Source organism: Cajanus cajan, chromosome 3 (genome assembly GCF_000230855.2).
Source record: "Cajanus cajan strain Asha chromosome 3, NIPB_CcT2T_4, whole genome shotgun sequence".
Classification (NCBI taxonomy): domain Eukaryota; kingdom Viridiplantae; phylum Streptophyta; class Magnoliopsida; order Fabales; family Fabaceae; genus Cajanus; species Cajanus cajan.
Genome location: NC_138519.1, coordinates 22,587,601 through 22,598,265, shown reverse-complemented (window position 1 = coordinate 22,598,265; position 10,665 = coordinate 22,587,601). Strand labels below are relative to the sequence as shown.

The 10,665-nt window shown below is 31.3% G+C and overlaps 2 protein-coding genes across 2 annotated transcripts; one reads left to right on the top strand and one right to left on the bottom strand.

Moving 5' to 3' along the window:
* Window positions 1–326: 326 nt before the first annotated feature.
* LOC109815160 (uncharacterized) lies at window positions 327–6,024 on the bottom strand. Its single transcript, XM_029274732.2, has 7 exons — window positions 5,966–6,024; window positions 5,111–5,458; window positions 3,485–3,807; window positions 3,350–3,406; window positions 2,944–3,095; window positions 2,674–2,796; window positions 327–905 (listed from the first exon to the last, which is right to left on the bottom strand). The coding sequence occupies exons 1-7, from the start codon at window positions 6,007–6,009 to the stop codon at window positions 648–650; spliced, it is 1,305 nt and encodes a 434-aa protein (XP_029130565.2). The 5' UTR covers window positions 6,010–6,024; the 3' UTR covers window positions 327–647.
* Window positions 6,025–8,809: 2,785 nt separating this feature from the next.
* LOC145956147 (uncharacterized) lies at window positions 8,810–9,298 on the top strand. The gene is made up of 2 exons (XM_083071711.1): window positions 8,810–9,095; window positions 9,159–9,298. The coding sequence occupies exons 1-2, from the start codon at window positions 8,810–8,812 to the stop codon at window positions 9,296–9,298; spliced, it is 426 nt and encodes a 141-aa protein (XP_082927837.1).
* Window positions 9,299–10,665: the final 1,367 nt, after the last annotated feature.

The window sequence follows — 10,665 nt, the reverse complement described above, 5'->3', positions numbered from 1 at the left end:
TTAAGATTCTCAAGATAATAGCGTAGAGATGGTGATGAAAGATAGCCAACAGTGTTAATCAGATTTTTTTAAGATTATACAGTGCATTTGCTGACATTCTGTTTTGAAAACCAGAGCACAGCCTTTGTGCACCAATCTACTTTGATTAGTTTTGTTTTTCATCATCTATGTTGACAAAAGACAACGTAAATCAGTACATATAATGAAAATATATTACTGACCATTAAACAAGTCAGAAGAGTTCACATAGCTATTACAATTCACACAAACGAAATTGACACAACATGAATATTTCAATAAGATGTGCAAAATCAATATTTCTAAGATTCAAAGCAAAATCAATAATCTATAAAGGTGCAAAATCATCCCTTTGCAAATATGTCAAAAAGACATAATAAGGTACAGTTTCATACTTTCATTCAAGTACTAATAACAGTTCCAACCTAAATCAAAAAACATGACTAACACCATCCAATAAATTAAAATAAAAACTTCCCCATAAGGAATAGAGCATGCTACCACCATACACATTATGTACAATTGATATAATGCCTCTGTGTAACAGAGTATAAAACATTTAACTAGCATTTACACATTACGACAGAAGCAGACTGCAACTTGTTGGAGAAATTCTCAGTTCCTTCCCTTTAGCTTGAGCCAGATTTCTTCCTTCTTTTCCGTTTGCTCGTAGAAATATTTGACATCAACGTAGAACATGACATCCAAGTAGAATGTTCATTAACCAAATTCTCAGGGGGAGCAGGTTCTGAAACTTGAACCTCCAAAATGAACTTATCCTCTTGAATTGACTCGTTGGTTCTCTTTAAAAGGCGATTTGCATCATACTTGCAATCATTCCACTCTTCCCTAGCTGCCTGATTTGGTACAAGAACTTCATCCTTGATCTGCACATAAGAAAATGCCAAAATTACAAATTCACAAAGATTTGTAAAATATATAAAGGAGGTTGTTCAATCCTTTCAACATACAAGCTCAGACTGCTTGAGCCCATGATTATTAAATTGTTTGTCATTAATTCAAATATTCAAACAATAATTGCAGGCTTGCATTGCAGCACACGTCACTCACAAATGTAAATCCAAGCATGGGAAATGAAGACTGCAATTTCACACCAAAAAGTGACATGGATACGAATTACTATTACACAGCATTACGGCAAGTAGGATATATGACATGGCATGGATATAATCATGAGAATACATAAAGACAATTTCTAACGATTATTATGCACACAATTATTTATGAAGTAGTTTCAAATTTTAAAATAAAATAATGTTATGATGACATGTACAAATATGGACAAGAAAAGTATATCATTAGCATCACCAATATTCATTTGAAAAAACATTGGGTTGAGCATCTCAATTTTTTCCCCCACCATAAATTATATAACAAAAAATAATACAGGACACATCTATAACTTAATTTCGGTCTTCATGAATTACATTTTTGTAATTGCTTAAGAACAAATTCAACCCAAAAAAATTTGAATAACAATAGAATAAGGTTATGGAACAATTTGAGCTAAATTTCACTCTACACAAATGTTCCGCCTTTCCACAACTCTTCCTATATGTAACTTTACAAAACTTCTCTAACCTTATGTTCCATTCATCAATGGAAATCATCACGATTCTGCTCACTAAGCTCTCTCTATTCCAATAGACCCTACTCCACCCTACACAAACAAATGGAACCCCCCAGATGCTGATGCTCAGATTATTTATTTCTGTACCAGATCAGGTTTTTCCAACAATGAAATAAATTTCCTTGCTGGCCTGATTCTTAAATTATATCCATATATGAGCTATGTCTAAGATCTGTCACTAAGCACACAAATGAAGGGAAATGCATGGATATGCAATAAGTAGCCATATTCATGGGGCACATTGACCAATAATATGACACATCCTACCATATTCGTGCTTCATGGAAGAGCTACAATAGCATGGTTGTCAATCTCGAATGACAACTTGCAATAACTACCGAGTTTACGAGATTGGTCAGTCTCACCTATACAACTCGGAAGCAAACTTGTTTTTGAGCAATCTCGTCCCCTTTGTTGTTAAAAGAAAAAAATTGTCTTTTCTTAGTTTTTTGTTTGCTATTTTAAGAACTTGTATCTTGTGTGAAATTTTACATGATTTGATACTAAACATTGCTATTTTAATATTGTAATTTGTTATTTTATGTTAATATGGAGTTGAAATATTGCTTGAGGGTGTTGATTGATCAATGTCAAAATTTATTTTCTGCACTAGAACTTAGGGTGTGCTTCAAAGTTGATATTTTGTTGTACAAAGTTGTCAATCTCGAGAGATTACATAATTTCGTTGAGACCGCATAGGGTTTATAAAAAACTAGTTCCATACACCAAACATTATTAAAAATATTGACAAAAAAGAAATCAGAACAATAAGCTAGGTAGAAGTTGTGTGGCAGGGCAATCATTCTGAACAACTTCCTTCATGGATATCTTAACAGAAACTTACATGGATGGTACTAGCAATTAGAAAAACCAAAAGCACGAGGAAAGCAATGGAAAATTCTTTTGTTACAAAGATAGAAAATGTCAAGCATAAACTAATGCACAACCAATATGGCAGAAAATTAGAAAACTTTAAATTACGTGTGTTTGTATATAAAGCTTACATCTTCCCATTGATCATTAAGCTCAGGACTATTAGTGGTTTCAACAAAGGGAATTATCCCTTCACGACTTGCTGATGCATTTCCAGGCATTAATAGATCTCCCAAGTGAAACTCGGATTGAAGCTGAGACAAGGAATGAGGAAAACTAAATGAATATGTGTTTCAATTATCAGCAAAAGTGGACTTTAGATCAAAATGATTAAATTCATTGGATGGCCCATGCATGCTCAACTGAGTTACGGAACAAAACTTTCCGCAATTTTCACTAACCACTGTGTCAGTTCTAGTTTTTAATTTCTGAACTTGTGACTGTACAGCTTCAATCTTTTGAATGATGTCATCCAAGGATTTATCAATATGTTCATACTCTATAGAAGACCACACATCATTCAGCTTTAATTCCTCATTACTATCATTGACACCTGATATTAAAAACAAGACTGTAGAATTAGAAACTTAAAATTCTCATGGAAACACACAAATGAATAAAACCTGTTTCAGGAAAGGACAAATACTTATAAGGTAATAGTAATACATGAAAATCAAAATGAAAACCTGTGCATTGAATTCTTTGTGCTTGTTTGATCCAAAGTTTCACAGTTATATGATGAGATAATATATTTGCAAGTTACATATAAATAACAAAAACAGTACCATGCATATTACTTCTACTCACCCAAACCAACATCACGAAAATCCTTCAAACATGTATCGACAGTACAATCTTTCTTCTCTGAAAAAGACAAGAAATAATTATAAAACAAAAAGCGTGGCACTAATAAATACTATAACAAATGAAGAAACGACATACCATAGTAGGAGAATAAACTATGGTTGGACATGTATGATGCTTGATCACACTGCTCTTCAACTCTTTTTCGTCTGTTCCTCTTCATAATGTTATTCCTATGCATCCGACCATATCTAGGGACTGATTTGATATTAGAGTCATCTATTGTTAAGTGTGCAAAATCTAGCTGCTTTGTGTAATTGTATGCCGCAAGCTCTTTCTCATATTTACGTGCTTGAGACTGAAGTTGCTTCATCCGCAATTCAATCCACTTACAGCGCCACCTAATAGGACGTATGAACCTCCTCCAATGAATTGTCAAACTTTTTGGCATCCTTTTTTCTCTGAATGGTTAATAGAGTAAATTGTATAAAATAAAATATACAAATTATTGACATTCAATTCAAACATATCACTAACTTTAATCACGTTAAAAACAACTGACTAACTCAGAACTTTAATTCAGAGCTGACCATATTACTTGACTTGTATCAAAATGAAAATCTAATGTCAGTCTTAAAAAGCAAGACTAAAATAAGTTGCCTCAGACTTTCAGACGTATTTTCAATTAAGGCAAGCACAAAAAAACTGATATAAGATTACAGTTAGAACGATTGGAAGATAGCTGTAACACACATTCCTTATGCATGTGACAAGATTTAGTAAATCTCAAATTCAGGGATATAGCTATTTTAAGGTAAATCAGCATCACATAAAATATACAAACTTATGCATCTAATGTAATATACTGAATTTGGTATATAAACTGCAAGACAAACAATTATTGACATTGACACTTGAAGCGCAAAGTTCGCTATTTGAATCATGCAATGTGATCCAATGCATGCTCACAGTCTTCTGAACTGTAACTATGAATCAATAACGGCTATGAATCATGATGACAATGATCTTATATTCAGGCAAAAAAGGAATAATAGCTTCTAACAGCCTTGTTCAAAAAGTTGACTTTCTTTCACGAAAATTAAGGGTGGAGAGGAGATAAAATGGAGTGTAGGCATGAGGATATTTACAGTTCTCAAATTATTAAATTCATTTTTATCACTGATGTTTTTATTTGTTTATCGAGTAAATTCACTTTTCACATACCTTCTCTAAGACTTGCAAAACCTAAAAGCACATAAACTATATAGTTTTAAATCTTGATTGCACTGGCCTTGCCTAGGGTAAAGATGTTTTTGGAAATTGAGACAAGATGTGTAAATTGTAAAAGTATCTCTCCCCCTATGGCGCACCAACTACATGGGGAAACAAATTCAACAGCAGTAACCAGGGGAAATATGGAACATAATCACAAATAAACATAGAAAGAATGATGAATATACTTCACTCCTTAAGAAAAACAAAATCATTTCAACTTAATCGATCTTTAGACTAACACATTCCCAAAGCCAGAGGTCTCCCAATAACTGTTGTCAAATTGACAAGCCTTCACAATGGGATTAACCAATAATCGCAAAAGTAATGTACCTAAAGGGTTAGTGTTCATAGGAAAAGAAAGACGTGCACAAAGGCATGTGATATAAGTTTTTTTTATTCATCTTTTCTTCAATTTCTACATTCTTGCTACCTATAAACATGTCAGAAAAAAACAGATTCCTGAAAGAAACAATTTGAAGTGAAACATACCTTCTTTCACATGATTCGTACCAATCATCACACATTGATGAGGATGGATCATCAGCACACCTGCGTGATTCAACTTCAGCATCACTGAAAGACGAGACATTCTCTGCACCAGATCCTGTATAATCGAAAGAACTGGAATACTCAGTGGCATCCTCACAAGAATCTTCCACCACAAAAGCTTTCCCCAAATTTGAGCCCCCAGTGATGTTAACTTCCACATCCTCATTTCCACCAGAAGAAGGAATTTGTTTGATCGACTTAGGTTCCTCACCACAGGCATCATCACACATGTAGACTTCAACAGGCACCAGAACTTCTTGACCCATTTTCACAAATTCCTCAAATTCACTGTTCAAATATCAAACAAAGGCCTCAATATCTGAGAAAATCACAAGGTTCCTCGAAAATCAAGTACACCACAAACCAATAGCATATAAGAAATAGTTTTCACTTCAGTTTGTGAAATTCTTATAATTCTCGTAGAAAATACCTAACAAAAACCACTACATTCTTCATAAAAGCACATAGTAATTATTTGTCTTGTTATGAATCATGAATTATATATTAATATTCCAAACAATTTGTCATGCACCACACACTAACCATTGACACAAAATAAATCTTGATCCAAATGGAATGTGTAAACCACCCACACAGAATATTCAAATATTACGACCTAAAGAATAATTCCAAAACTGATTAATCATTAATCATATACTAAAAAGTTCACTCTTTTTCAATTCTTTAAGCGGAAAAGAAAATACAGAAACAATAAACTCAAGGGGCACAACTTGCTATCCGAATTTTAGTTCTCACTACAAACATCGGAACCACAAAAATTTTAAAAGATAAAACCTTCCATCTAGCTTCAGATATTCAAAAAAAATAATAATACACATTCGTTTCGTCAAATATCTCAAAAATCTAAGACCAAAAAAGAAATAAGCATTATTTGAAAAAGAAATACTCTTACCCATGAACTAGAATCTGATTCTCCGAAGGAGTGGGAAAAAAGAGAAAGATTTTGGAAAGACTCAACAACAGAAATCTCCTTGCAGATTATTTTTATTTAGAGTAAATAATATATTTCTATATTTTATTTATTAAAACATTTAAAAATTATTAATATTTATTAAATAAATTGATATTGTATTTCATTTTCAAATTTTAAAATCTTAAATTTGAATCTTGTTTTTATAAAAGTAATTATTTTTAATATTTCAAATTTCAAATTTCAATTCCAAAGTGAAAATTTAAAATTTAAAATTTAAAAATCAAAATTCAAAATTTTGAAATTCAAAATTCAAAATTTAAAATTTAGAATTTAAGATTTTAAAATGAATTTTTAAAATTTAAATCTATTAATAATAAAATAATGTATAATTTAAAATTTAAAATTTAAAATTTAAAATTTAAAATTTAAAATTTAAAATTTAAAATTTAAAATTTAAAATTTAAAATTTAAAATTTAAAATTTAAAATTTAAAATTTAAAATTTAAAATTTAAAATTTAAAATTTAAAATTTAAAATTTAAAATTTAAAATTTAAAATTTAAAATTTAAAATTTAAAATTTAAAATTTAAAATTTAAAATTTAAAATTTAAAATTTAAAATTTAAAATTTAAAATTTTAAAATTTAAAATTTAAAATCCTAAATCTAAAATTTAAAATTTTAAATCTAAAATCTAATTTTTTAAAATTTTAAATCTAAAATCTAAAATTTAAATTTTAAATTTTAAAAGTTAAAATTTTAAATCTGTACCAACGTTAAATTCGATTATAAGTCCCACAGAATGGGAAGTTTAAAATTTTAAATTTTAAATTTAAAGTTTAAAGTTTAAAATTTATAATTTAAAATCTAAAATTTAAAATTTAAGATTTAAATTTTAAAAGTTAAAATTTAAAATTTGTAATTTAGAATTTAAAATTTAAATTTTAAAATTTAAAATATAAAATTAGGCATATATTAAATTTGAATTTTTAATAAAATATTGTTATTTATTTAAATTTTTAAATCTATTAAGATAGTAAGTTTAAATAGGATTTTTTTTATAATTTTAAAGGGAAAAAATGAATTCAGAAAATAGAGATATTTTAAATTTAAATTTTTAATAACTTGAGTAAAATTAAATTCTTTGTAAAAATAATACACCAAAAAAAATTATTGTAAAAAAAAACTAAACTTGAGAAATACATTGAGTTTATTAATTACGTAAACGTATGTAATTAATTGATTTATAAAAAAATATTGTTATTATTTAATGGCACATATTATGGTTGTTAAATAAAATTAAAGGAAAGTTTTGAAATTTAACATGAAGATATTCTCAATGGTGACTTTTATTTAAAATCCTTTTTATATGCGAAATAAATAATAGAAAATATCAATGGAATAAAAAACAGAAGAAAAAAAAAAGAATGGAAGAATTACTTTAGTAGAACTATAGAGCATTATTTGCAATGCAATATCGTAAAGTTGTCAAAGGAAAAATACCTATCAGTTATTCTAAACTTTATCCAATTAAGGGAAGTCAATTTGACGGTTGAAATGAAACAATTTGCGGGAAAAAATGCGATGTAAATATTCCAGACACAAATATTCATTCAAAAACTCCAATAAACCTATAACAAATTTGAACTATGAGAAAACCTCAACATGGAGTAATTTTTCAAAGTGAACGAAACAACGAAATCTAATATACATAAGCGCAAAAGCACAAAAATAAAAGAAAACAAAATTACTCCAAATCGCATCTAAACCTTTATAAGTCACACTATTAACTATGTATGGTTTACATTTTTAGAGGAAACATTAAAAATGAAAGGAAAACAAAATGAAATGAAACCAAGAATGAAGGGAATGTATATAATGGAAAGTATAACAGAGGAAGTGAGAGAGGATATACCGTAATGGAGAATAGATTATGCACCGATGTGTAGTTGACTTAACAAAATGAAAGGAAAACAGAATGAAATGAAACCAAGAATGAAGGGAATGTATATAATGGAAAGTATAATAGAGGAAGTGAGAGAGGATATACCGTAATGGAGAATAGATTATGCACCGATGTGTAGTTGGCTTAACAAAAAGAGAGGAAGCAAGAAAGACAAAATTGTGAGAGTGAGAATAATGAGTGCAGTTACTTAAAAAGGTTATTTGGTGAGGAATAAATGATTTTAAAAATATAGAGATGACAGTTACTTGTATTAAGATGGTGGTTATTAAGGGTAAAAAGGTCATACTAAAAGTGGAGACCAAATGGTGGTTATGAATATTTGTATCCCTTTTATATAATTTATATAATCTATTCTTCCTCTCTTTTTCCTATATTCTTTTAGCTGTTGATTATGTTTCAAAATGGGTGGAAGCCAAACCCACCAGAACTAATGATGCTCGGGTTGTTGTGGATTTTGTTAGATCTCACCTATTCTGCAGGTTTGGAGTACCCAGAGCTATTGTTAGTGATCAAGGCACCCATTTTTGTAACAGATCTATGCAGGCTTTGCTCAAGAAGTATGGGGTAGTGCACAGAATTTCTACACCCTAACACCCCCAAACCAATGGGCAAGTTGAAATTTCAAACAGGGAGATCAAGAGAATCTTAGAGAAGATTGTCCAGCCCAACAGAAAAGATTGGAGTAAGAGGTTGGAGGATGCTCTTTGGGCGCATAGGATTGCCTACAAAGCACCCATAGGAATGTCTCCTTATCGGGTTGTCTTTGGCAAGGCATGTCATTTACCTGTTGAGATTGAGCATCGGGCCTACTGGGCTGTGAAGACCTGCAACTTCTCTATTGATCAGGCTGGTGAGGAAAGGAGGTTGCAACTAAATGAGCTTGATGAGATTCGCTTGGAAGCCTACGAGAATTCAAAATTCTACAAGGAGAAAACCAAGAAGTTCCATGACAGCTTGATAGCTAGGAAGGACTTCGTGGTTGGCCAGAAAGTTCTGTTGTTCAATTCTCTGCTCGGACTCATGGGTGGTAAGTTACGATCAAAGTGGATTGGACCTTTTTTTGTTACTAATTTTTATCCTTATGGTACAGTTGAGATCAAAAGTGAATCCACAGATAAGAGCTTTAAAGTCAATGGGCACCGGCTGAAGCCATTCCTCAACAATCCATCTTTGTTGAATGCAGTTGTAGAGGAGATGTCTTTGCTTGACCCTGCTTCTCTCCCACCATGATTTAGGGAGTTTTCTTTCCCTCTCTCCTTCTTTACTTTTATTGCACATGTCCAATTCTGTTGATTGTTCTGATTGCTCTGATCTTCTGTTTGTGCCACATTGGGACAATGTGTGATTTAAGTGTGGGGGGAACTGTTTTGGTTATATGCTTTTAGGGTTTAATTGTTATTTTTGGGTCTAGGTTTTATGTTTAGCTGTTATGTACAGTTTTGCATGTTTCTCTTTGATTTATGGGTTTTGATAGTTTGTAGGCACTTACTTCATTCTTGGATAGAAGTTTCTTGATACTGTATGGTTTGAAATCCTTGCTTTTCTCTGCTTGGAAAGATGATTTTGAGGTTTGAGAGGTTGTTTTAATTGTGACAGATATACCCTGTGTGAGGATTTGAGACAGATATACCTTGTGTGAGGATTTAAGCCACTCTCTGTTTTTTCTTATGTGTTATGCCTCTTGATTGCTTGCACAGTTGCCTTGTCTTGACTCTGTTTGATACTTCTTGATTCACATGCATGTTTGGATATGATTAAGGCATTTTGATTCTCATAAGCCTCTAGCCAAATAAGCCTACTTTGAATTAACTCCTCTGATAACCCCTGTTGAGCCTATTTCCCCTTCTTTGTTTGAAGCTCATTACAAGCCTTAAGCGAAAAACCATGATTACCTTAACCTTAGGGAGTTTTGGAGCTTTGGAATTGTTTTGGGAATAAGTTCTCGAATAAGTGTGGGGGTGTGTGTATGTTTCATTGGATGATGTATATTGGCTAGTTGATTCCTTATGCTGTACATTTTTCTTCTCTGCATGTTATCTTATCTCATTTCAAATTTTCGTGTGTACAGTTCACTATGTACTGTTCATTTGAAAAAAAAATACAAAAATACAAAAAAAAAATGAAAAAGAGAAGTTGTTTGAGGCAAGAGAAAGAGGATTGATCATCATAGAGGTCATTAGAGGTTTCTGGGTTTGTTTCTTGTGCGTATTCTTGACTTATTCCCCATTGCTCCTCTAGTTCCTCTGGTTTGTAGTTACTTATCCCATATATTTTCCTCTTCCCTGTCCTTGGCCTCATTACAACCCTAAAAAGACCTTTTGATCCTTATTTGCATGTTTATTGGGTGTTGATTTTAGAGGCTTGCCAAGTCTATCTGTTGCTTGTTTTCATGAGTGCTTTGAGAGTATACAGTTGCCTAGACACTTGAGAGATACAGTGATACATTGAATCTAGTGAGGCTCTGTTGCTTTTGATTCACCTCTTGAGCTGATTAATTGTCTTGCCATGTTTTGAAATGCTTGGATGATTTCCATCAGTATCTGGTTTCTCTGACTCTTTTTGTGTTGGATGTTGTCTACTCCTTTTCTTTTCCCAGG